The sequence below is a fragment of the Onychomys torridus genome, chromosome 3, assembly GCF_903995425.1.
Source record: "Onychomys torridus chromosome 3, mOncTor1.1, whole genome shotgun sequence".
Lineage (NCBI taxonomy): Eukaryota > Metazoa > Chordata > Mammalia > Rodentia > Cricetidae > Onychomys > Onychomys torridus.
The window spans coordinates 6,681,609-6,709,274 of NC_050445.1; the positions used below are offsets into that span (position 1 = coordinate 6,681,609).

The 27,666-nt window shown below is 46.1% G+C and overlaps 1 protein-coding gene across 2 annotated transcripts; it reads left to right on the top strand.

Moving 5' to 3' along the window:
- Positions 1-1,247: 1,247 nt before the first annotated feature.
- Gpnmb (glycoprotein nmb) lies at positions 1,248-27,529 on the top strand. 2 transcript variants are annotated; one of them, XM_036181588.1, is made up of 11 exons: positions 1,248-1,403; positions 9,218-9,370; positions 9,992-10,135; positions 10,706-10,879; positions 12,422-12,580; positions 12,874-13,185; positions 19,976-20,074; positions 21,183-21,285; positions 22,115-22,323; positions 25,919-26,012; positions 26,458-27,529. In XM_036181588.1, the coding sequence occupies exons 1-11, from the start codon at positions 1,277-1,279 to the stop codon at positions 26,609-26,611; spliced, it is 1,728 nt and encodes a 575-aa protein (XP_036037481.1). In that variant the 5' UTR covers positions 1,248-1,276; the 3' UTR covers positions 26,612-27,529. The 2 variants fall into 2 exon arrangements, with proteins under 2 accessions (XP_036037481.1, XP_036037483.1); XM_036181590.1 differs by lacking the exon at positions 1,248-1,403 and adding an exon at positions 4,905-4,982.
- The last annotated feature ends 137 nt before the right edge of the window (positions 27,530-27,666 follow it).

The window sequence follows — 27,666 nt, forward strand, 5'->3', positions numbered from 1 at the left end:
ATCTCTTACATGAAGATCAGAGGACAACCTAAGGAAGTCACTTCTCTCCTTCTACCCTGTAGGTTCCAGGGATTGAAAGACAGCGACTGCCTTTGCTTACTAAACCAGCTCACCAGCTCAAAAGTTTGCTTTTTCTGTTTTTTGTTTTTGTTTTGTTTTTTGAGTCAGGGACTCACTGTGTAGCCTTAGCTGATCTAGAATTTGCTGCATAGACCAGGCTGGCCTTGAACTCACAGAAGTCCAAGTACCTCTGCCTCATGAGTGCTGGGATTAAAGGAGTTCAGCACAAACACGGCTTGATGTTGTTTTTAATTGAAAAGTTAAATGTGTTGTAAAAAGCAAATAGAACTTTCTATATTATTTATATTATACAAAACCAGTATTCCATTTTTCACTTGCTTCTCTATATTGGAGATTTTGCTTCCTTGAGACTGTATAGAATCCTCCCTTCATTTCCAATCCATGTGTTTTGACACACTAGCTCTAGTCCCTGTGTTACAATGGACCATAAGTCAGTGTGTTCCATAACCAGGACTTCTCATGCCCAGAAAGCAGCCATGGTGATACACACCTTTAGAGACTATCACACCAGTGAGAGGTTCACATGGCCACATTTCCACATTGTCTATAACCAGAAATGACTTGAGTGTATGAAATTTATGTTCCAGACAAGGTTGTTTCTACACTTAATGCAGTTACCAAATATGAAGTTTGTTCTGAGCACTCATACTATGGAGTCAAGTAGATTTGTCATAAACAGCTTTGGGCTACATTTCTCCACGGCTTGAAGCCTGTGGGCTATCCCGAGCTCATAATATCTGACCCAGCATGTGGTGTTTGTAACCATATATGTATAGCACAATGGCACCTGATTGAAATGACACCTTGGTATCTGTTTGCCCTGGGCGGGGAGGGAATGCTAACTAGGTGCTGCTGTCCACATTCTGGAAAGATGCATTGTGTGAGCATCAGTGAAGAAAGTTGACCAACAAGGAAGAATGTCGGAACAGGACGTTAGGAAACTCTCTTTAAGCTAGGACAAGAGGAGGAGGGAGAGAAAAGAGAAGAGTAAACGTGGGATCACAAAATGAAAATACCGTGCATCAGAAGTCAATAAATAAACGCCAGGGGCGAGTGAGTCATGGGCACGAGTTCTTAAGAGGTGGAATTCGAGAGATCAAGCCTCACTGCTTAAAACATCACATGATCTTTCCCAAGCCCAGTATTTCATAAAACAGAGCGGGGCACAGGAGGCTGACTCTGTGACTCCCGGTGGATGGGACTGGGGAGTGAGAGTCAAGCCCTGGCTGATTGCGGGGCGCTCGGACTCAGCATGGAAAGTCTCTTCGGGGTCCTGGGGTTTCTGCTGCTGGCTTCAGGACTGCCGCGCCAGGAGGCCAAACGTGAGTCTCATCCTCTCTGGGCGATTGCGTTCGCTAGTCCAAGCGATGGACCCGGGCTCTCGAGAGGAGTTTAGGGGCCTGCAGGAAGTGGGGTCTGTACCCAGTGCTGGGACTGCGTTCTTTGCTTTGGGGTTCATGGAGAGCAAAAGGCACGCAGCCACTGGGAACCTTTTCCACCCCGGCCATAACTGTGGCTGGAAGTGGGAGGAGAGCCTGTACCCCCAGAATAAAGCAAGTCTCCCATCCCACCCTCATCTGCTTCCCGCTCACAGGGCGGAGCTCTTAGATGAGGCTCTAGCTAACTTGGCAGAACTCCCGACCCCACCTCCCTGCACACAAGGGGGCACGCAGGGCGCGCTGCGGCTCCAGCGAAAATACTGCGGGACGAGCTGGCTCCACCCTGGGTGGGCTCTACCACAGGGGCCCTACTAACAACGCTGATGCCCGGTCAGTGGCAGCGGCGTCTTCTGGAGTTGGGCATCTTCCCCGAGCCTGAGTGTGGCCGCCTGCCTAGTAACCCCAGCTAACCCAGGTAACCCCAACGCCACTTAGGCTTGGGACAGTTCCAGAGGAGCGGGCCACCTCATCTCCCTGCCTCCTCTAGTGCAAGCCAGTCCCTCTCTTAGCTCGTCCTGGCTGGGGTGGATCCCAGGCCAGACAGAGTGGAACCGCTGGGGACCCTGCACCAGGAGATTGACCATCAAACCGGGAAGCAGCTCAGTCCCACCGCAACCCCGGCCTGAGTGCTCACAGCCCGGGATGCTCCAGACTTGGGGCGCCCCGCCCGCCCGAGACTCCACCTCTGTCCCCTGAGGCTGTGACTGTGGGTTTGGACTTCAAACGCTGAGACAGCAGCCAGCGGGGTCCCAGATGGACTGTCTAGGTGTGGCGGCTTCACAGAGCAGGAGAATCTGACTTTGTGATTATCTGGTTTCCCCCAGATAAGGAACCCTGCCACAGAGAGGGCCAGGAATTCGCCCTGGGTCACACAGAAAGCAGGTGGAAGGGGGAGCATGCCATCTCACCCTCTGTCCTTCCTGCCAGGGTTTAGGGTAGGACAGAGTTGGCTCGTGCCAGCTGCTAGGCTCTAAGTTAGCTTCGCTAAGTTTCCTTTTCCCCATTTGCAAAAGTGGGTTCCAGAGTCTTGGGAGATCAGCAAGCAAAGGCTCTTGATCAGAACACACATTCAATGGCAATTCTTGAGGACCGATCTGCGCCCCACTCCCACCCCGCACCGTGCCTCCCGCGGACAGATGTTAAGAGCCTGGAGGGATAGGAAGACTAGGAAAAGGCAGTTAGTTGTCAAAGTTCTCTCACTAAACCCCCGCGGCTGTGCTCAGTAAAATAGTAGTCCTAAATCAGGCTAAATGGCTCATGCATTTAATCCGGAGAGGCAGGTAGACCTCCGTGAGACAGCCTAGAGTACAAAGTGAGTTCAAGGACCGCCTGAGCTACATAGTGAAACGCCGCCTTGAAAAAAACCAACCAACCATCCAAACAGTAGCCAGAAATTAAGAAATAGGGTTGTCAGCCGATGTTTCAAAGCCCCAGCCATTCTCGGGCTCACACTTGTGTCTGTCTGGACTAAACATTCCAGACACAAAGCAATACCTTAGGAGTCAGCAGTGCTGACTCTGGTATGATGGATGAGGAGGCAGAAGGGCAGCCCAGGTATGGGGGAGCCAGAGCGGAGGGCAGACAGAACTCCTCAACTTTCCCTCTGCCCCTGCCCTCCTCCTGCTAAAGTCTGCTCTTGGGCTTCTCTGGTTCTCAGTTGAACTTCTGTTTTAGGACAAGTGTGCACCCATGCGAAATTGAAAGAAATAATTCAGACAAGTCCCAAGGTAACCTTTACTCAGTTTTCCCAAGGGCAAAATTAAACAAAACACAACCAAGTAACATAGCCGAGTTTCTGGGCGGGTGGAGGGAGTGGGGGGACAGTACAGAACATGTCCATTGCCACTGCAACAATCCCATGACCTTTTATAATCAATACCTTTCTCTGCCCAGCTCCAGTTCCTGGCCACTAGCAATCTAGTCTTTAAATAATCTTATTTATCACTATTATTTCCAGAATGCCAATGGAATATTGTACAGTGTGTAACTTTAGATGCTGGTCTGGGGTTTCTCCTTAGTATAGTTTCCGGGGGTTATTGACATTGCTGTACCAATAGGCTGTTCCCTTTTCTTCCTGAGAAGTAAGTAGCCCATGGTCAGGACGTACCACTTTAATTCCTCACCCGCTGAAGGGCATCAGAATTATTCTAATTGGGCTTTGCTGAGTAAAGACGGTATGAATTCTCATGTGTGAATTTTTGTGTGGTTACAAGTTTCATTTTTTCTGGGATTCATAACAAACAGTACAATTAAAACAAGTTATGGTAAGCATAATGGTGCACACCTTTAATTCCAGCACTCTTGAGGCAGAGGCAGGGGGATCTCTGTGAGTTCTAGTCTAGCCTGGTCTACAAAGTAAGTTCAAGGACGGCCAGAACTACATAGTGAGACCCTGTCTCAAGACAAGAAAAAAAGAAAAAAGAAGACAAGTTAGAGAGTGGTTAACTGCATGTTGGCTTTTATTAGAATTTAGCGGGATGGCTTCACCTTTTCACGTCCTCACCAGCAGTGTGCAGGGACTCAGTTTTCCTAGCACCTTGCTGTCACTTGGTAGACACTGGCGCTGCTTTTTACTTGGGAGGCAGTGACTCATCTGCGACCCTCTAGTGTTTGATGTCCACACATCCTCTGTAGTGTGCTCTTGTGTCTTTTCCCATTTTCAAATTTGAATTGCTTTTTAATGTTGGTGAAAGTGTGGTGTGCTCCGAGCCTGCAGCTCTCCTCTGCTTCTTCCCACGGGACGTCACAGAGCAGAGGTTTCTTACTTGAATACGAGCTCATACATCAGTCTTTCCTCTTGTGGATTATTATTGTCTAGTTCTAAATCCTGATGTTTTCATCTCTGCTTATTGCTTTTTAAAATGTGTCTTTTCGGGTTGGGGATTTAGCCCAGTGGTAGAGTGCTTGCCTAGCAAGCGCAAGGCCCTGGGTTCAGTCCTCAACTCAAAAAAAAAAAAAAGAAAAGAAAAGAAAAGAAAAAGAAAATGTGTCTTTTCTCTATTGGGTTATTTTTCTTGGTAAAACCTTTACAAAGATGTATTTTCTTGTGTGGGGAGTGGTGCCTGCAGAGGCCACTAGAGGGCGCCAGATCTCCTGGCGCTGGAGCGTTTGTGAGTTCCCTGACACTAATCGGAACTCGGGTCCTGGGCAAGTGCTGCAGGCACCCTTAACCACGGTCTCTCCAGTCCTCTAATGAACCTATGTCTGGTCTGAACTCTGGAAGGGCAGATCGAACAGGTTTGCGCCTGGCTTCCCTGTTCCTCCACTGTTCCCTGTATTTTTCTTTTCTTTTTTCTTTTGAGACCGTTTCTCTGTGTAGCCTGACTGTCCTGGAACTTGCTCTGTAGACCCGGCTGTCTTCCAACTCAGAGAGATCGCCTGAAAGGCATGCACCAGCACACCTGGCTGTATTTCTCTTTGACTTCTGAAATTTACAAGCAGAGGAGCACTGTGTGTGGTTTTGTAAGTGTTGCTGTTTGTTTGTTTGTTTGTTTGTTTGTTTGTTTTCTGGTGGTGCAGAGGTTCAAAGCCAGGGCCCTTGCTTGCCTGTCAAGCACGGTGTCACAGGGTCACACCCTAACCTGATCTGTGCTTTGACTGCATCTCTGGAAACATTCTTCCTCAGAATCTGAGGGCAAAGACTCTGAAAGGAGGTGGTTCTCTCCCTTTGCTCTGGATTGAAGATGACCCTGCTGAATCCTATTGCTCTGGACCTAGGTGTCTTCATCTGTACAGTGAGTTTGAAGGGAAGCAGCTTAATTCTTTCCACATGACTCCAAAGTGAACCTCCAGTTGTAAACATTGCTTGACAGTTGATCCATTCTTCACATAATGGGAACAGTCAGGTGGGAAGGGTCCTGAGACTTATTTGGGGCTTGTCTGGTTTGAGGGCTGAGGTCACACAGTCTATTTACGACAGAGACCATGCACCATGACTCCTAGTTCAATCTACTTCCCACTGCCTCTGTCTCTCTCTTGAGAAAGGAACAGGAGGTTAAGAGATGGCTTGGGGGTACATTGCCTGCCTCACAGGCACAAGCCCGAACTCTGTATGCAGCACCTACAAAAAAAAAAAAAAAAATCAGGGTATGCACAAAAACAGGACACACACCATCTGTTAGTACAAAGAAGACAGAGACAGGTGGACCCATGGGGCTGTGGCCAGCCAGTCTATCCTAATTGGTGAGCTCTAGACCAATGAGAGCCCATGTCTCAAAAGGAAGAAGACAGCATTTCTGAATAAGGCACTTGAAGTTGTGTACACATACACACACACACACACACACACACACACACACACACTCACACACACTCACACACTGGGTACGGGATGTAGCCCAGTTTTCCAAACATGTGAGCATTTGCCTTAAATGTAAGGGGCTCAGAGTTCTAAGTACCCTGTTCCATCACTCTACTCTCCATGTAAGAGGTAATGTCTTGAATAGAAGGAACAGATTCGTGCATGCATTCAAAATGGTTTCTCTGTGTATGCACTAAATACCACACCTCATGATATTTCTTCCAGCATCTAAGACATGAAGACAGTTTCTGGTCTGTAAGAGTTCATGGCCAAGATGCAGGATCATATAAATTGATGAGAGAACAGTTGCAGACAGTATGTGGTTAGAGGCTGCCTTTGGTCACAGTTAAGCTTTGGGCTGGAATATAAAAGGTTAAGTTTCTTGTTATCTCATACTCTCAGCCCAGAAGTAGTATCTTAGGGTTTTATTGATGTGACGAGACACCATGGCCACAATTCTTATAAAAGAAAGCATTGGATTGGGGCTGGCTTACAGTTCAGAAGTTTAGTCCATTATTATGACGTCAGAAAGCAAGGCAGCATGCAGGTAAACATGGTGCTGGAGAGGTAGCTGAGAGTTCTACATTTTGATCTGCAGACAGCAGAAAGAAAGAGAGACATTGGGCCTGCCTTGTGCTTCTGAAAGCTCAAAACCCACCCCCAGTGACACACTTCTTCCAACAAGACCACACCTACTCCAACAAGGCCACACCTCCAAATAGTGCCACTCCCTATGAGCCTATGGGGGCGATTTTTATTCAAACCACCACAGATAGTCAGGACCAGAGCAATGACTCAATAGTGCCATCTCGGCGGTGGTTCTTTCTTTGAGCATTCTAATCTGACACCACCAATGTGCTGGCTGTTTCCTCATATCTGCATCTTCATGGATAAACATGGCTGTGATGTCCAAGAATCATGCCAGTTACCACACCCCTAAAGTCAGTTCTGAAGAGAGAAGGCTGAGGCTATTTCTCATGTGTCTTCTTCTGTAAAGGAGTAATATGTCCCAGAAACTCTAGCAGACTTTCTCTCAGCTTTCCTAAGCTAGGATATAATCATCTTCCCCAATTCAAACTGCAAGGAAAGCTGGGGAAATGAGCCTTTGGAATTATGATCTGATACAGATGAGGATCTATTACCAAGGGGATTCAAACAGGAGAGTAGGCAGGCAATGGCTGCCTGGTAAGAATCAACCAATCTGCTACAATATTCAAAGTGCATAGAAACCACATGACCAGCAAAGTTTTCAGTCAAGACCAAAACAAACAACCAAAACAAAACCACCAAAAATATATCAATCTAAGATTATAAAGAATTTTCAAAGAATTACATTAAGCTTTAGAGAAACCATTTAAAAAAAAATTGGGGTTGGGGATTTAGCTCAGTGGTAGTGCACTTGCTAGGCAAGGGCAAGGCCCTGGGTTCGGTCCTCAGCTTGGGGGGGGGGATTAATATTCAGTGGAGATAAAATGGAATCCAGTTGTAATCTCCCATACTACAAGAAGAGGTAGACTTGGTACATGCCTATGGTCTCAGCCCTTGAGAGGTAGAGGCACAAAGGTCAGGAGTTCAAGGTTATCCTAGGCTGCATAGTATGTTTGAGGGCAACCTGGACCACATAAGACACTGTTGCAAAAAATAAATAAATCAATCAAAATAAATAAATAAGGAAAAAAAGTAAAGAAAGATGGGATAGACAGAAAACAAGATGGTATGTTCAAATTAGAATAAGAATTAAATAAGAATACATGCAGGTTAGAAGTAAAAGAATGGAGGCTGGAGAGATGGCTTAGAGGTTAAGAGCACTGACTGCTCTTCCAAAGGTCCCGAGTTCAGTCCCCCCAAACCCACGTGGCAGCTCACAACCATATGTAACTCCAGTCCCAGGGGCTCCAAAGACCTCTTCTGTATCCAATGGGCACTCCATGAACATGGATCACAAACATGCATTGGAAAACACCTACACACATAAAATAAAAAATAAATCAATCTTTTTTGAAAAAGTAAAACAATGGAAAAAGATAAAAGCTAGCAAAGTAGTCTTCAGAGCAAGAAATATTACCAAGAATAAAAAGGGTTAATTACTAATAAGGAAATAGCCAATTCAATCAAGAAAGTAATAATTCTAAATTCATGTGTACCTAACAACTGAGCTTCAAGGTACATTTAAAAGGAGACAGAACTGGAAAAAGAAATAAGGTACAACCCTAACCCAAATAACATTTTTTAAAATTCACTCTATTTAGCAAATATAGACTATACAATGCATATGCTTTGAATGGGGGGTGTTTGTTTTTGAGTCAAAGTCTCTTTCTGTAGCCCAGGCTAGCCTTGAGTTCATGGCAATCCTCCTGTCTCAGCTTCCTGGGTACAGGTATGAGACAAATGCCTTATTCCACAAATTTACATGGTATATTCACCAAGATGTATACAATATTTTACTATGAACTCTCCCATTTTATATATATATATATATATGTGTGTGTGTGTGTGTGTGTGTGTGTGTGTGTGTGTGTATGTATATGTATGTATGATGGATGTATGTATCTTTTGGCATTCTGAGAGCATCTCCAAACTTGGCATTCCTTTAGACAAGAGGGTAAAAAGACTGGGAAAAGGTGTAAATCTGCATGAAAAAAACAGCATCCAAGCCTCCCTTTAAATACTGTTTCCACATTTAAATATTTGGAGGATGTATTGAGAAACTAAGTGAAGCTAAGAAAAACTGGCTGTCAAAATTTTTTTAAAGCTGGGCTTTGTGGCCAATGCCTTTAATCCCAGCCACCCAGGAAGCAGAGGAAGGTGGATCTGCGTGAGACTGAAGCCTGATTGGTCTACATAGTGAGTTTCAGGACAACCAGGACCATGTAGTGAGATGCTATCATAACAAATAACATTTTTTTCTTTAGTTCTCTAAAAACAGCTTCAGCAGACTTATCATTTTTACATTTACTTGTTTATTTGTGCTGGGGCAGGGCCTGTGTGGAGGTCGGTGGACAAGCCTGGGAACCCCTTCTCTACCACGTGAGTTCTCGGGGTGGCGGCCAGTGACCTCACCAGCTAAGACATCTCACCAGACACTTTTTTTTTTTAAAGACACAGCATTTCATTATGATGTAGTTCTGACTGGCCTGGAAATCACTGTGTACACCAGGCTAGCCTCAACTTCCCAAAGGTCTGCCTTCCTCTGCAGCCTCAGTGCTAGGATTAGTGTGTTCTGCTGCACCCAGCCAGACATCTTTTAAGCACCTTTATTTACTTGATATATTTGGCTATACTATACCCATGCTTCCCAATGTTCAAAATGAAAAGCTTCATTGACCATTCTCATAGAAGTACTAAAAGAGAATGGATGGAATAGACAAAATCTTTTGTTTTCCAAACACTAACATAGGATTTCGTGATGTGCTGGGCCATGAGCAGTATCCAGATCACATGAGGGTGCACAGCCAATTACGTGGCTGGTCTTCTGATGAAAATGATTGGAATGAGAACTTGTACCCAGTGTGGAAGAGGGGAGATGGCAAGTGGAAGAACTCCTGGGAAGGTAAGTCAGAAACTCCACTCCGGAAGTCACAGCTGTGCTACCACAGCAAGAGCCTTGGACGCCACGGCTCAGGCTTCTGTGAGTGACAGTCATTTGGTTTTAAGATGAACGTCTACAATCTTTAACATGTGCCTCCTCAGTCCAAAACACAGACTGTGTGTGTGTGTGTGTGTGTGTGTGTGTGTGTGTGTTGGTGTTTTGTCTGTATGTATATTTGTGCACCACATGTGTGCCTGGTGCCCAAGGAGGCCATTAAAGGGCATCAGGTCCCTTGGAACTGGAGTTGCAGATGCTTGTGAGCTGCCATGTTGGTTCAGGGGTTAGACCAGGGTCCTCTGGAAAAACAGCCAGTGCTCCTAACCACGGGGCCATCTCTCCAGCCCCATTTGTTCTCATCTTCGGTGAATTTTTTCCAAGATTAGAAAATCCTTTAACTACTCTGACTTTTTTTTCCCCTATAATATTGTACTGTGAAAGCTAAAGTTAGTGTCCAGGAAATAAATTTAACCCACTGTAAAAAGGCATATGGATCACATAATACTTACCCATAATACTACTTTGTTGTAAACACTTTGGGGAAAAGCCTTCTGGGGGAATGAGTTCCCTTCTGTGTTGCCCTAGGAGGTCGTGTGCAAGCGGTCCTGACCAGTGACTCACCAGCTCTGGTGGGTTCCAATATCACATTTGTGGTGAACCTGGTGTTCCCCAGATGCCAGAAAGAAGATGCCAATGGCAACATCGTCTATGAGAAGAACTGCAGAAATGGTAAGAAGACCAGCTCTCCCCCTGCAGCCCCACCCGTGATGCTCCTAGGTGCTGTTACCACCCCTTGCCACCTCCTGCTCAGGCTGTCTGGTTCCTTCATCACACCTGACTTGAGGCACCCTAATTGTAACAGAAAACTAGGAAGTACTCAAAGGCCAATGGAGATATGTCAAAAGAACACAGGAGCCAGCTCAAAGGGGGTTCTCTTGGCCGTATTTGGGACCATTTGAGAATAAAAAGAATTAACATCTAGTAGTTGGATAAAGGAGCTCTTCAAGGACACAGACAAAGGGATGTTCTGGCTGACAGACGATGACCAGGTCTTGCTTAGGATGGGGAATATCACACATTTGGAAAGACTATGCTCAGGCATGCAGTGCCGGCCATACCGACCCCACTTCAGTGATCCTTGTGCCCTGCTCACTTACACTTAACTTCCTTGTAAGAAATGCAGTAGCTGCTGGGTGTAGCGGCTTTTACAGTGGTTCTGGGAAAATGAAGTGTTTGCATGCCGAGCACTGGGCATTTGGAGACCAGAAAACTAACTCGACCTGTTTGTTTCTCGATTAGATTTGGGGTTCACTCCTGACCGATATGTCTACAACTGGACAGCAGGGGCCGAGGACGGTGATTGGGAAGGCAGCACCAGCCAAAGCCAGCACCTTGCATTCCCTGACCGGAAGCCCTTCCCTCGGCCCCACGGATGGAAGAAATGGAGCTTTGTCTACGTCTTTCACACACTTGGTTTGGTTTTTACAAACTCTCTTAGCTCTTTACATTTCGGTCACATTCTCTAACGTAATGACAACACCCACCTCTGCTGGCCCTCCTCACTCGGGTGAACAGTGAGGGGAAAATGAAATCCTGGTCACCTCACCGAATCTGCAGGACACCACAGAATAAAATGAGATTGAGAAGCAAGTGAATTTGACTCTCTTACACAACAGCAGAAGACTAGTCTAATTTAGTACTATGAAAATATTTATTTGAACAGTACACGGTTGTTCATTCACTAATTTGTTAGTGTTCTAAGTGAATAGTGAAAGTTAAAGAAGCGTACGCTCTATGGGAAATTTGGAAACAGAACACAAACAAAATATAAAAATCATCTACAAATAACATCAGAAATGGTTGTTATTAAATTATGATGTTTTCAGTATTGATATGTCTTGTTTAAGATCATAATGGATACACATTTTTATTTTATTTTGCTATCATAGCATTTGACTATATTATTTACACTTCCTTACATTGTTTTAATGGCTACATACTACACCACTGTGTGAGTCTAGTACAATCTAAACACTGTTTTTCTCTGGCATAGTCTACTCTCTGGTTTCCAAAAACATAAAAGGCATTCATTCACTTTGCTGCATTATTAGGGAAGTGTTACTTTACAAGGAACAAAATCATTATTAACAAGGTTACTGAATTCTAGTACATCAGCAGAGTGCCAAGTATATGGATCAGTGGTAGAATGCATGCCCAGCATGTACAAAGCCCCGAGTTACAAAGTTGGCAACACACACACACACACACACACACACACACACACACACACACACAACTGAGGCTGAATATTTGGAATCTGCTCCAATTGAGCAACTCTTGGATTTCTAAAGCTTTCATCCTTTCTCTGAGAGCATCCTTTTACTTCAGCATTAGCAAAGCATGCCATTAAACAACAACAGAATAGGCCAGACATCACACCTGTCTGAAACTGGCCTTTCCCGGTGCCATCATAGCTCCGTTGGTCAGGTCCCCAAGCCTGTCACTCCTTGACCTGCCACATCTGTGACCAGCAACTGTGAGTTTCAGGGATGGCTGCAGCGGGCAATGGGATGAGTCCAGTGTGTTTGTGGAGGCACTCCCTTTTTATCTGTGATCCACAGTTGCTCTCTCAAGTCTTGCTTGTTTTAGGTACAAGTACTTCTAGAAAGTGGAAGTCTAGCATCCCAAAAAAATCTGAACAGCGTTTTTTCCCAGATACCTCACCATGACATTAAATGCTTGTCATTGAAACTTAATAAAGTGTTCATCTGCAAATTAGGAACTAATTATATTGTCCCACCAAGGAGCTCTTTAGCCATAACCAGCTGTGTGCAATTACCTGCTTGCAATGTAGAGTTGCTTCATCGGGTTTTGCATAGAGCCCTGCACATGCTCCCTTTCTGGAGCTTCCAGCCTGTTCTCTCCTCAAGGCAGCCTGTAACTAGCCTTTCAGAAAGAGCTTTGTCTAATGATCGTGTCATGTCACTAATAACTCGAAGTATCCATCTTCCACAGGTCAATACTTCCAAAAACTGGGTCGGTGTTCAGCACGGGTTTCTGTAAACACAGTCAATATGACACTTGGCCATCAGGTCATGGAAGTGACTGTATTTCGAAGATATGGCCGAGTATACATTCCCATCGCGCAGGTGAAAGACCTGTATGTGATAACAGGTGTGTGGTGTGAACTCACAGCAGCAGAGCACGAGACATTTAGTCCTTTTGACATCAGCAGATTAGGAGAGTCAGCATGTAGTATCTGGATGAGGGTAAGGTTTATCTGGCCTCTGAGCAGAGCTGAAATGTGGAATTCTGTGTTATCCCACCTGTTTCCCAGCTGGGACACTCTCAAATGTAGTATGAGAAGATCTCATTTTAATCTTCGGCCAGAAGGCATCACGGTAGCCTCCCCAACATACAGTCAAGCAACAATGTGTTTCCTTCCTTTCTTGTGTTACACCTTCCAGATCAGATCCCCATATTTGTGACCATGTCCCAGAAGAATGACCGGAATGCATCTGATGAGACCTTCCTCAGGGACATCCCCATTGTGTTCGATGTCCTCATTCATGATCCCAGCCACTTCCTCAACGACTCTGCCATTTCCTACAAGTGGAACTTTGGAGACAACACTGGCCTGTTTGTCTCCAACAATCACACTTTGAATCACACGTATGTGCTCAATGGAACCTTCAATCTTAACCTCACTGTGAAAGCGGCAGTGTCTGGGCCGTGCCCTTCACCTTCACCCACACCGCCAACACCCAGCCCCTCTTTAAGTGAGTACTTTCTGGGTAATGGAGTCGTGGGGCAGGGGATGGTGGTGGTGGTGGTGGTGGTGGGTTTTCATTAGTTATTAAATAACTTAGTCAATCAGCTTGAGACACTGTGTAGCCCTGCTGGCCTTGACCTTGACATTTAAGCTAGGCTGGCCTCAAACTTGGAGCAATTTCCCTGCTGCTGTTAGGTTGTCATCATCCATTCTTATTCCTTTATAGAATGTTTTAAGTTGTAAAATTAACTCACATTTCTTAGTAAAAATTCAAGGACACCACAAAGAAGCCTCGCATAAAGGAAAGGCCCATGCGTTCTCTTCCCGAGTTCTCCCTGGCGTTACTGGCCATGTTTCTGTCCAGATCCTTTTCTACTTGTTTATAAACATCCTTCGTGGACACATAGGTTTTGTCATTTGGGACTTTATGTAAATGGTTCATGCCGTATGCTTTGTTCTGCAATCCTCCTCTCTTCACTAAAGAAACACAGACAGCTTTCCCTTATTGCGCAGAAATCTAGCCCACCTGTTTGGGCAGCAGCAAGTGTTCACAGGCTGTACCAATAAACACCCCGCATGCATGTGGGTGAGCGGCTAAGGGATTCCCGGGTCCAGTTACAGACGTAGCGGGACTGCGCATGTCCAGACAGACAGCGTCATCTAGTATGTCTCTGGGAAAACCTCCTTCCTTCTTTCTTGCTTATTCTCCTTCTAGTCTTCCCTTCCTTTCCCCCAAGGTCTCACACAGCCCAGGCTAGCTTCAAACTCCGGGTGATGACCTGGATCTGCTCCTCCTGCCTTCACCTTACAGTTGCTAGATTATAGGTGTGCTCCACCACACCAAACACAGGGCTTTTCAAATGCTGGGCAAGTCCTCTACCAGCCAAGTACATCTCTAATTCCAAGGACCAATTTCTTTATCTGCAAGTGTGGATCATCTTCCTTACAAATAGAACAGCTGTAAAAGTCTAAATAAATTATAGATGCCTTTAGTGTCTAAGAATCTGGTTAAGTCACTTAATTTTGGCTTTTAGAGCCGCGTTTTTACAAAATCAGCCCGTTTTTCTTAGAAGCTGTGTCATAGCATATATCAAAAATATTTCTGAAGCCAGTTTTAAAGGGTATTTGATTCGCTGCTACCATTTCCCTGTGCTGTGCTGTAAAACAAAAGCTAGCACCCCTTATGCGCTCAGCTTTATTGAGGAGGGCAGAGGCCTGTTTTTATGCAAAGTAGCCAACTCAACCATAATCAACTCAGGTCGTCCTTAATGCAGCTGGGGTCCAGGAGGTCTGAGAAATAGAGCCTGAAGTTATTACAGAAATTAACCATGACTTTTTACATTTTAAGTCATTTGTGTGTGTGTGTGTGTGTGTGTGTGTGTGTGTGTGTGAGAGAGAGAGAGAGAGAGAGAGAGAGAGAGAGAGAGAGAGAGTGTGATGCATACATACATGTGTGGGTCACCTCACTTCACACTAGTCTGTGTGTGTAGGCCAGAGGTTGATGCCAGGAGTCTTCCACTATGGCTTTGAACCTTACATTTTGATACATGAGCCCTTGCTGAACCTGGGGGGCCTGCTGTGTCAGCTAGGTTGGCTGGCCAGGGAGCCACCTGGAATCTAACCCAGCCCAGCCCAGGGCTGGGTTACAGGTGTGTGCTGCCAGGTGGCTAAGCGTGACTTCTAACCCTAGGGAACATTTCCAGCTATGTAGACCATATAAATGAGTTTTTATTCTTTTTACAAAATTTTATCTATTATTATTATTATTGGCGGTGGTGGTAGTGGTGTGTGTGTGTGTGTGTGTGTGTGTGTGTGTGTGTGTGTGTAGATGTAGGGGCACTGATTGTCCCCTTCCACACAGGACCCAGGGATCAGACTCAGTTTATCAGGCTCACACAACAATCTTCTTTCTCCACGGGGCCATCTCACTGGCCCAGCTGGTATCATTGAACATTATTATTTGGCAGTGAAGTATGTGCCCTGTGCTTTGGTGAAGAGCTTTGGGATAAGGTCCAGCTAAACTCAGAAGCCAAGGGCTCCAGGAATGGAGCTGAGAAGCAGAGTGCAGGCCTGGCTCCAGTCCCAGCACGACAATAAATAAACAAGAACCAGCTTGAAGCCCTGTCTCAAAAATAAATAAATAACCAAATGCAACTCCAGACCTGAAAAAAACATGGCCAAGTTGAAGAGGACACTAGGCAGCTGACTGAATCATGAGAGTGGGACGCGTGTTCTATTTTTCTACTAAAGAACTTTTTCTTTATCTGGTTGCTCTTGTTCATTCTTCAGACTTTTGTGAGTAAACCTGAGGAACAGGACAACCTTTGTAAGACAGATGCTGATCAGTGTAATGTCATGTGTATTACATTAAACTTCACCACATGCATGCACACACACATGCACACACGCATACACACACTCACATCCTATCTTGTCATGTGGTTTCATACTGTGTAGAACTTTCCTGCATTCATAGTCAACATCTCTCACATTGGTCTCTGGGTAAGACGGAACTGAGTTTTTCTCACCCACCCTTTAAGGTCTTCATTTCTCTCAGTGATCCTTTAATAAATGTGACTTTACAGACCCAACATCTGCAAACTCCCATATGCATCTGCATAAGTAGTATCTACCTAAAGCAGAACCACTGACTTTCATGGTCTTTTTCCTAAGGAAGTTTTATTTTAAAATACAACAGAGTCATGGTTCTATACTCAAATTGACAGCTAAATTCTGCTCACCCTGAACTTTAAAGAGGATCCTACAGCTCTCAGGGAAGAACTAGGATTCTTCAAAACCTTGCACAAACCAGCCTCCTGCTCTAGAGCCCATCAGGAAAGACCGAGTGGGTGTCTGCACACATCTCCACAGGGCCACTGGGAAAGTCAGGGATGTTCCCTGGCCTGACCTGCTGATGAACCACTGCACAAGAATCCAATAGTGTCAGGAACTCCTCTGGAACAGCATTTTCCAGTGTGGCAAGGGAAGGTTCTCAGAAAGGTACCAAGTGTGGGCATGTCACCCTCAGGAGGCTCTGAGAAGCCGTAGAGATCTCCCAGCTGCCTTCCTCCTTCATATTATGAACTTGAACACAGAACACTTTCCTTCCTTCCTTCCTTCCTTCCTTCCTTCCTTCCTTCCTTCCTTCCTTCCTTCCTTCCTCCTCTTCTTTATCTTCCTTCTCTTATTTTTTTTTACATCTGGACCCAGTTTCCCCCCTCCTCTCCTCCCAGTCCCTCCCCCACCTCCCCTTTCCCCATCTACACTCTCCTGTTTCTCTCCAGAAAAGGGCAGTTCTCCCATGGATATTAACCAAACATGGAATACCAAGTTGCGGTAAGACTAGGCACTTTCCTTCATCTCAAGGCTGTGCGAGACAACCCACTGTGAGGAAAGGGTCCCAAAGCCAGTAAAAGTCAGAGACAGCCCCTGTTCCCACTGTTAGGAGTCCCACAGAGGACCAAGCTACACAACTGTCACACATATGCAGGGCCTGGGTCTGTCCCATGCAGGCTCTCTGGTTGTCAGTTCAGTCTCTGTGCATTTTCTTGTGGTGTCCTTGACCCCTCTGGTTCCTACAATCCTTCCTCCCAATCTCCCCAGGATTCCCTGACTTCAGCCTGATGTTTGACTGTTGGTCTCAGTGTCTGTTTCTTTCAGTTGCTGGATGAAGGCTCTCTGATGACAACTGGGCCAGGCACCCATCTATGAGTCTAGCGGAATATCAAAATATCATTAGGAATCTTTTCATGGGCTTTTTAAAATTTTTATTCATTCGTTTGTTTGTTTGTTTGTTTGTTTGTTTTTGCCAGTCCTGTTTGATTCTGTCCTAGGTCTCTGGGCTGTCCAGCCGCGGAGCTCCTAGTACCAGCATGGTCTCCAGTAGAGCAGGAGTATTCTTTCTTCTGTTGCTTTGAGAGGGTCTCACTCTGTAGCCCCAGGAACGTACAATCCTTCTGCCTTCACCTCTGGATTGCAAATGTGCACCACATCTACTCTTTTTCTGGCTTCTAAACTTTTTATTTTTCATTTATTTTTTGCTAGAGCTGAGGACCGAACCCAGGGCCTTGTGCTTGCTAGGCAAGCACTCTACCACTGAGCTAAATCTCCAACCCCTAAACTTTTTAAATTACTTCTTTTGTGTATATGGTCACTTTATCTGCACATTTGTCAGTGTACCACATACATTCTTGGTTCCCAAGTAGGCTGGAAGAGGGCATTGAATCCCCTGGGACTGGAGTTACAGATGGTTGTGAACCACCATGTGGGTGCTGGGAATGAACCTGGATCCTCTGGAAGAGCAGCCAGTGCTCTCAACCACTGAGCCATCTCTTCAGCTCTATTTATTTATTTGTTTGTTTGTTTTTACCTTTTAGAGCTTTATTAGGAGAGAGTGGGAGAGACTGCACGGAGGACAGAGGGAATGGGGGGGGGATACAGAAAGAGGGGGCACAGAGAGGGCATGCCCGCTTTTTAGGCTGGGATGCCGTCGCAGGCTGGTGACATGCTTTTTATTTTTTTTAAGATGAGGATCTTTTAAACTTTAACTCCCTCCCTTATCCATTTCAATGCCTTGTGGGATTAAAGATGAACATCATCATATTTTCCTTCTAGACTTTTTTGTTGTTTTTTTTGTTGTTGTTGTTGTTTTTTCAAGACAGGGTTTCTCTCTGTAGCCCTGGCTGTCCTAGAACTCACTCTGTAGACTAAACTGTCCTCGAACTCACAGAGATCCACCTGCCTCTGCCTCTGGAGTGCTGAGATTAAAGGCGTGCACCGCCGTGCCTGGCTTCTTCTAAAGGGAAGATGGACCAGGAGAGGTAGGAGCCCATTACTGTGGTGATGGGAGCATGGCAGCAGGCAGGCAGGCATGGCACTGGAGCAGCAGCTGAGAGCTCACTTTCCAGCTCACAAACAGGAGGCAAAGAGCACTTTGAGGGTAACAGGAAGCTTTTCAAACCTTAAGCAACCCCTCCCCCATGACACACCTCTTCCAACAAGGTCACACCTCCTAATCCTTCCCAAGCAGCTACTGGGGACCAAGCATTCAAATGCCTTGTGACTTATGACTTTTGAGAGTCATCTCATTCAAAACACCTCAGTTGGTTTTGTTGTTTAAGACAAGGTCTCACATGGTAACCCAACTTAACTATGTAGCTCGAGTTGGTCTCAAACTCACAGCAATCCCTCTGCCCCAGCCTCCTGAGTACTGGGATCATGGGCATGAACACCACCTGACAGAGAAGCAGGTTGTACATGCCTTATCTCACTTTGGTTTCAATGGTTCAACCCGGGAGGACAGTAATATTAATTCTATTTTGTTGATGAGAAAATAGAGGCAAAGATGACTGAAGTGATGTGTGAGCAAGTGAGGTGCTAGCGTTAGGCCAGAACACCTGCATCCAGATGAAAAGGGAGCTCCTCTACCAGGCTGTTCCTGTGTTCTAACAGGCTCCCACTTTTCATTTGCATCCTGAGTTTAAAAAACATCTGGGGGCTGGGCGGTGGTGGTGCACGCCTTTAATCCCAGCACTTGGGAGGCAGAAGCAGGTGGATCTCAGTGAGCTTGAGGCCAGCCTGGGCTACAGCGTGAGTTCCAGGAAAGGCGCAAAAGCTACACAGAGAAACCCTGTCTCGTAAAACCAAAAAAAGAAAAAAAAAGAAAAAACAAACAAACAAAAACCTAGAGTTGTGCTTTGAACTTGGGTGTGGCTCAGCAGTATAGTGCTTGCCTGGTGTGGGCCACAGGCCTTGTTCCCATCACCAGCTCCACCTGAAAGGGAGAGACTATTTACTGCTGAGTCCTTGCTCTACCTCTGGGTACTTGACCTGACTTGATGTCCAGAGAATAAAGAAAAGACAGACAGACACATACTCAGACAGAAACCTGGAATCTGGTAGTCTGGGCTCTCGGATGGAGAAGCCTCAGCAACCCCAGAAGCTTAGCATCTTTATTATTTACAGGTGAAGAGATAGACAGGGTTATTGCACACAGCTGGATCGAGGGGAATGGGTCAGCTCAGTAGGAGCGGTCTTGTAGGGGAGCGGTCTTGTAGGGGAGCAGTCTTCAGGCTGTAAGCACCTGGGGAGAGAGCTGTGGTGGACACTTTCTGCACACACTGTCAGCACTCACATAGACCCCTGAGGAAGGCTTGGCATTTCTCATGGATCGGAAACTTGGGGGTCCATGTCAATAGCACGCAATCATTTACTTAGGTCTTTACTCAATCACGGCTTCCTCTACTCCTTACCATCCCTACAGCTTGTGGATGGAATTAAATAGCCATAATACCTAATCTATGGGGAATCTACACACATTTACTTCAAATTTCTGCCTTAATTTAAAAGCTCTTGTTCTTGATCCTTGTTTAGTTTGGTTTTGGCTTTTGGATTTCAGTCCTGGCTGTCCTGGAACTTGGGATGTAGACCAGACTGGCCTTGAATTCACAGAGATCCTCCCGTCTCTTCGTCTTGAGTGCTGGGATTAAAGGCGTGCGCCACCATGCCTGGCTTCTTCTAAAGGGAAGATGGAGCTGGGAGCAGATGGGGCCTGGAGCAAGACAGTTCACACTGAAAATCCTAGAACTTGGGAAGTAGGGGCAATAGGACCTGGAGTTAAGGCCAGCCTGGGCTATACAGTGAATTTACACCCATCTGGGCTACATGTGTCCCTGTCTGGAAAAAAGATAAACGCCAAAATCCACCAAAACAAATACTAAAGAACAGACGGACAAAAGTCTTTGTTTTGTGTTATATCATGTTACCTCTACTTCATCCCTAGTCCCTATTTATCTTAGTGCCTACAGGTTACCCCTCCGTGGAGCTGAATGCCATTTCCAATGAAAACTGCCAGATAAACAGATACGGTTACTTCAGAGCTACCGTCACAATTGTCGGTAAGGCTAAAGACCGGCGGGGAGGGTTGCCGAGGTTGGCAAGGTCACCCATTCACTTTGCTGACATGTAGAGGTAGAGCTGAAGATCAGGGTCACCTCTCTTGTCCAAGACGATGCAAACGTAGAAAGCAACATCTCTTAGTTTCTGGGTTCCACTCATCCACCTGGCTGCCTTATGCTTTCCGGTAGAGGCTCATCCCCTGGGCAGCCCACTTGTAAAGAGCCTAGGCTTGGGTCTCATGTGAACCTCTAGGAATCTCAATGGATGGGGGGAAAGAGCCATCATGGGGTACCCATGCTTCTACTGTGACTTACAAGTCACTCTTGTCTTCCTGGAAAGGGGAATGAACTGGCCAGCACACAGGGCTGCACACTTCAGGTCCTGCCCCAGGGTCCCAGCAGAGAAAACAGATGGTGCCACAGCCCAGCCTGGACATCCATGTATGTGGAGACAGAGCTAGAAACTCCAGCTGTGCACTGTCTCTGGGGACAGGATCAGCCACCTGTGACCCAGGAGCTGGTCACTCTGTGAGCATGGGGGCAGCATCTGCCCCGTCACCTTTTCCTAAACCATCTCCCAGAAAGGACTGCTACTTTCTAAAACACCAGGCTCTAGAGAAAGACTCTCAGTGAGCAGAACCATTCCATGTGACTATGAAAACACCAGATGGACATGAATGCAAACTCTGGAGATAGATTCCCATGTTTAGTGGATTTCTGTTTAGCAAGAAGGTTGCTTCTATTTTTCCTTCTCCTTTGTTAAGGGACATCTCATAGTCTGTCTAAGTTTATGATGCAGGCTTGGGGGCCTTAAACAGTGGGGGTTCACTACTTGCTGTCCTGAGGCTGGATGTCAGATCCAGTGTCTGGTGAGGAGCACTTCCTGGTTCATGGATGCCACTCCCTTACCATGTCCTCATGTGGCAGAGCGGACAAGGGGGCCTCCTGAATTCTCCCCTAAGGGCACTGATCACATCTCCAACAGAGGCTTTGCCCCCTCACACCATAATGTGGCTGGAATTTCAACACAGGACAGAGTCTATGGCAGAGTGACTTCCCTTGGTTTCTGTTGTATTTTAACATTTCTCTATGGTGGCTGTTTTACTAGAGGGAATCATAGAAGTCAACATCATCCAGATAGCAGATGTTCCAGTGCCCATGCCCCAGCTTGACAACCCCCTGATGGACTTCACTATGACCTGCAAAGGGGCGTAAGTATAGCAGTGTGCCAGAGGAAGGCCAAGTGAGGCCCCAAGCCTGAATGAAGGGCCTGGCCACTAGTCATCCCGTTGAAATTGATTCAAAATCCTACATGTTAGAACCTCAGAAGAACTGGGTGTAGGAGAGGTGGTGTGTGTCTGGAATCCCAGCAGTCAAGAGGCTAAGTAAGGCAGGAGAGCATGGCTGTATAGTGAGCCTTTCTCTCAAAGAATAAAGAAGGAGCAGGGTGCAGTGCATTCTAGCACACACAAAGCCGTGGGTTCGAACCCCATCACTGCATAAAACAGGACATGGGGTACATGCCTGTAATCACAGTACTCTAATGGTGGAGGCTGGACAATCAGAAGTTCAAGGCCATCTTTAACGACATAGTGAGTCTGAGGCCAACCCGGCTACATGAGACCCTGTCTTTAAAAAAGGGGGAGCCAGGCAGTGACGGTGGTGATGCATGTCTCTAATCCCAGCACTCAGGAGGTGGAGGCAAGTGGATCTCAATGAGTTTGAGGCCAGCCTGGTCTACAGAGCGAGATCCGGGACAGCCAAGGCTACACAGAGAAACCCTGTCTCAAACAATAAAGGAAGGGGGGCGGGGCAAAAAGCCCTTGTTTAAAACTGTTATTACAGAGGCATGTACAGTGTCTCGTCTATGCCTATAATCCTAGCTGTTAAGACACTGAGGCAGGAGGATCACCATGGGCAGCCAACAGTGTGAAATCCTGTTTCAAAAACAGCAAAACCTCTCAATACCACCAAAAATGTTGCTGCATTCTTTTCTCCCTTGTGTGATCTGTGTTCTTTCACCCCACTCCCACGTCACAGCATTCCCACGGAAGTTTGCACCATCGTCTCTGACCCCACCTGCCAGATGGCTCAGAATAGGCTCTGCAGCCCCGTGGCTGTGGGCGAGCTGTGCCTGCTATCAGTGAGAAGAGCCTTCAATGGGTCTGGCACATACTGCGTGAACTTCACTCTGGGTGATGAGCTAAGCCTAGCCCTCACCAGCACCCTGATCTCTATCCCTGGCAAAGGTAAGGTTTGGTTTATAATTTTATGAGCATTTCCTACTGCAGAAATATACATCCAATATTAATGAAGCCCTCAAAGGCTTCACTAGCAATGATTATCTCACAGCAAGATTCTTTGAACTCTTGTTAATAAGGATTTAGGAACTGGCATTAAGCTGGACATGGTGGCGCACGCCTTTAATCTCAGCACTCGGGAGGAAGACACAGATGCATCCCTATGAGTCCCAGGCCAGCCTGGTCTACAGAGTGAGTTCCAGCCAGCCAGAGCTGCATAGAGAGACCCTGTCTCAAAAACAAAGAACTAGCATTAAAACCCAACCGCAGATCTACTTAGCACAGTGCAGGGGAGAGACTTGATGAAAGACTGGCCAGAGAAAAGCCTGTCACTGAAAGGGCATCATCCAGACCACGGGCCAGTGATAGTGAGATGGGATCATGAGATGTAATTGAGATGTTATCACTGCACTGGCCAAGAGGTTTGTATTTCCAGAGGACACCCAACCTAAAACAAACAAAATGGCAACCATAAAGGAGAGGCGGAAACCAGGGTTTCAGGAGAACCCCCGGGGCAAAGAGACTAAGCCAAAGAAAATGAGAAAGTTGGTTGATTCCTCACTCCCTCTGATCCCATGTGGCCTTTTTAAAATCTTCCTCAAGTCTACTAAGAGTTGTCTGAGACAGTATTCAGGCCTAGGATTCAGGCCCCCACGGCAGGAGAACCATGAGTTCAAGGCCAGCCTAGGCTCCAGTGTGAGAGAGCTGAGTGTGGTGGCCCACATCTCAGCACTGGGAGGCAGAGGCAGTCAGATCTACAGAGGTAGCTAAAAACAACAACAAAAACGTGCCTAAGAACAAGGTTGCAAGGTGGCAAAAGCATCCTGCCTCTTAAGGACAGGGTACACTGGAGCCTGCCAGGAGCTGGCGAAGAGAGCGATACAGCGAAGCAGCCAAGCTGTGGAGATGAAGGACAACTGCAGGTGTTATTCCTCTTTTTAAGACTGGCTTTCTCTTTGGCTTGGAATTTGGCCACGCATGTTAGACTAGACGGCCTGATGGCCCGAAGGCTTCCAGGAGTCTCCACCTCCACTTGTACCTTTGTTGGGATTGTAGGTGAATGTCACCACTCATAGCCTTTTATGGGGGTTCTGGTGATCTGAACTCTGGTCCTCATGCTAGCAAGGTAATAAGCATTTTACTGACTGAAATATCCCCTAACACTCTCTCTCTCTCTCTTTCTGATTTTGCAATGGGGCTATGCTCAAGCGGTCCTTTAACTTACAACCCTCCTGTATCAACTTCCTGAGTCTTGGGAGTAGGCATGTCCCACCATACCCCCTCAAATTTCTCTCTCTCTCTCTCTCTCTCTCTCTCTCTCTCTCTCTCTCTCTCTCTCTCTTTGCCAGAGCTGAGGACCGAACCCAGGGCCTTGCGCTTGCTAGGCAAGCACTCTACCACTGAGCTAAATCCCCAACCCCTCTCTTTTTTCCGCAAACTGAGCAGCACCAGAGTCAGAAGAGACCCAAAGGAGGCCCCCCTTGAACCGCACCCTGCATAGAATGTCAAGCCTAGGGACAGCCATTGTGGACTGCTTCCTCATTGAGCCCAGAGTCAATCAATTAGGATGCTTGTGATTTATCGTGGGGGTGGGGGGTGGGAGTGGGGGGTGTTGCCTGTCTATGCCTCTGTGTACCACACTGGTGCAGTGCCTGCAAGGTCCAGAAGAGGGCAGCAGATCCCCTTGGAACTGCAGTTACTTTAAGTAGCCTTGTAGGTGCCGAGAATTGAACCCGATCCTCTGGAAGAGCTCTTAAGCATTGAGCCATCTCTCCAGCCCCCTTGTTTTTCTGTTTTTTGTTTTGTTTTGTTTTGTTTTTGTTTTTGTTTTGTTTTGTTTTGTTTTTTACAAAATATTCTCATAAGAGGTTGTCATTTACTCACCTATGCACTTATCAGCAGTTAGGTCAGAACTCAGAACACCTATCAGCCCTAAATTAACACAGGCAGTAAACAAATGAACAAGATGTCATTTGGAGGAAAACAAGCCAGGTCAGAGGAGGAAGAGGAGTGGGCTTGAGTGGGAGGTAGAGCAGTAGTTAGCACCGTAGGTCAGGTTGGGGGCAAGTCTTGCTGTTCAGTGGTGCCATCTTGGTGAAGGACCTTGTGACTAAGACCTAAATTTAAACAGTGAGAACACATGTAGGCTGCTGTTAGGGTCATGGAAGCTTCATTCTGTAAACAAGGGTGAGACTTTGGCAGGTAAGAAGATCTCACGTGCATGTACCATTTGGGGGCGGGGGACACCAACCAGCTCCCAAATTATGACATGGAGACTTTTTATTAGTTATGAGTGCTCAACCTGGCCTAGGCTCATTTATGACTAGTTTTTTTTTTTTCCTTTAGCTTAAATTAACCTGTTTCTCCTTATCTAGCTTTCACCTCTCAGGGCTTTTTACCTTTCTTTCTGCATGTCTTACTTTCCTGCTTCCTCCAAAGTCTGGCTGGCTGGTGGACGCCTGCTTTCTGGCCCCGGGTGTCTTCCTCTTTCTCTGTCTTTCTCTTATTCTTCTCTAGTCTAGATTTCTCCTCCTGTTTATTCTGCTTGCCCACCAGCCCTGCCCATTCCTCTCCTGCCTAGCTACTGGCCATTCAGCCTTTTATTAGATGAATCAGATGCCTTAGGCAGGCAAAGAGAAACAGCAATACATCTTTACATAATTAAACAAATACAGCAGAAACAAAGGAAACACATTTTTACATTGTTAAATGTGGCATAAACAAATGTAACACATCCTTACATTGTTAAACAAAAGTAACACACCTTTACAGTTAAAGTACTATTTCACAGCACAAACAAATGTAACACATCTTTGCCTAGTTAAGGTAGTATTCCACAACACATGCACATGGTAGAGAGACATTGTAAGAGTGGGCTTAATCAATGAAGAGGACCTCCCAGGAAGGCCTGGTGGATGGGATGCCACCATGGCAGAGCAGATGGAGGTAGCTGAGATAACTGGATATGCTTGGGGTGCAGACAGAACTGGTTGGTTTGCTGGTTACAGAGGAGAGAGAAGACCAAGTCCCTGCCTTTGTGGTTCTTACAGGAGAGATGGAAAGAAAGAATGACAATGTGATCCAGGCCTGGGCAGAGGCAGGCAGGCTAGTGACAGAGAAGGGCTGACTGGTGCTCTCAGGAATACTGGGGTAGCACCAGAACTGAGGAAACCTGAGGTGAACAGGGAAGGGAGGTCCTAGCAGGGGCTGTGGTGGTTTCACAGAATTCCAGGGTTTTTAGCACAGGGGGAGGCCTGTAGCATGAGATGAGGCCAAAGGCCAGCACAGTGGAGCATAAGAGCCTCTCAGCACCCAGGTGCCAACAGCTCGGCAGTGTCCTGAGGGGGTGTCCCCAGCCTGTGACATTCATCCTTGCCTATGCACTTACTCTCAACCACAGTCTGTGTATCATTTAATGGGAAAGGTAACCCAATGCCCAGATGCGGCAGTGTCGTCTGCAATAGCTTCCTTCAGTATTCAATAGCCTCACAAGCAGATGGCCTCCAATGGAATGCAACTCATGTGGTTTTCCTTCGGCCTTAAGACCCAGCCTCCGCTCTGAGAATGGTGAATGTTACCTTGATCTCCATTGGCTGCCTGGCCGTGTTTGTTACCATGGTCACCATCTTGCTCTACAAGTAAGTTTCTGATTTTAACACTGTCCATCTCTGTAGCAGATAGTCAAAACGCGAGTAGCATTCTTCCATATGAACATGCTATTTTCTTTTTTCCAATTTAAATATTTTGTGTATGAGAAGGAACTCATCCATTGAGCCACGAATACCAAACTGGGACCTATTAATTTTACTGTGGTTTTGGATTTGTTTGTTTTACTCCTGAAAGTGCTGCTAGATGTCAGTAACTTGACAAAATTGTGTCCATGTAATGTTTAACAAAATCTCAAAGTGGGCACTTGTTGCTTGAAGAGAAAATAGCTATGCTCCCCTAAGATGCTGGGGCGCCGTGAGGGATACCCCAAGTTGGATGGTTAGCCCTTTTGCACCTGGCATGAAAAACACTGTAGAAAGGATTTAGTTCAGCTGAAGATATTTTTAAAAATCCTGTCCAACACATTGTTTTCAGAAAACACAAGGCATACCAGTCTATAGGAAACTGCCCCAGGAAGATGGGCAAAGGCAAAAGCCTGAGTGTGTTCCTGAGCCACGCAAAAGCCCCGTTCTTCCAGGGGAACCAAGAGAAGGATCCGCTGCTCCTGAGCAAGCCGGGCATGTCCTAAGTTTTCAGCCTGATTTCTGACCGGGAGCCTGCTCCAGTGTGTTTTCGTGAGCTGTGCAGAAGCATGTGACTGGTAACTCGTTTCCGAGGGATTATTGTAAAATATGTATCATGGTTTAGGGAGGTTCATTAAATGGCATTTTAGAGGAGGGATGAAATGACTTAGTGTTACCTCCCATTTGTGTTGTGGTTTTTACACTGTTAGTGGGGAAGGGCAGCTAAATCTGAAGAGTGAGGGAGAAGTCAGGGAAGACTCCTGAAGGTCCTAGGTTAACTGGGAGAGGAGACTGCATGCCTCTCCACCTTCCACATAACCATGTGCATGAATCCAGCTAGTCCTGACCTCAGGACCAGGCTCCATCTTACTGCCCCAGCTCACTGAACCGCCTGAGCTCCTGGCAGAACAATGATACATGCTTTTTGTATGGCGTGCATGTGTGACTGTTATACTCATTAAAAAGACAGTCTAATAAGCTGGCGTGATTATTCTATCAGGGTGAAAACTTTTCTCGTCTAGTTGAATGACATACCCATCCATTCATTTATCCATGAACATTTATTTAGTGTTTCTGTATACCAACCATGATGCTGGGACTTGGTCTTACATCAGAGTTGATGCTCTTTTGTGCACATCTGGCTCTTGGTACATGCTAGTGCACAGATGTGGAGTCCTGTGCTATATGTGGAATCATGTGCTATGGCTTTCTAAGGGAGGCTACTTCTCTTCCTAACAGTTTCTGTGTGAAAAATCGTACAGGAAATAATCCAGGATCTCACCTCTATTTGTAAATAAAATTCTATGCCATATGTTAGACAGAACAATCTTTTTTCTCCTTCCTGAAAAAACAAAATATGGGAAGAGATGAACCCTTGTTATTATTTTTCTAATGCATTGTTTGCTTTTCAATTACATTTATGATTTTAGCACATAAAAGGTCTTTTCATGCCACCCAAGATGGCAATAATCTCATAATTTTTAAGACTTATTTTCTGTGTATGAGTGTTTGCTTTTGTGCATGTATGAGTACATGTGTGCCTGGTGTTTATGAAAGTCAG

Coding starts and splice junctions, on each gene's coding strand:
- Gpnmb (XM_036181588.1), top strand. CDS start 1,277: ATGGGACTGGGGAGTGAGAGTCAAGCCCTGGCTGATTGCGGGGCGCTC. Junction 10,880..12,421: donor CTACGTCTTTCACACACTTG/GTTTGGTTTTTA, acceptor CATCTTCCACAG/GTCAATACTTCCAAAAACTG. Junction 20,075..21,182: donor AGCTACCGTCACAATTGTCG/GTAAGGCTAAAG, acceptor CTGTTTTACTAG/AGGGAATCATAGAAGTCAAC.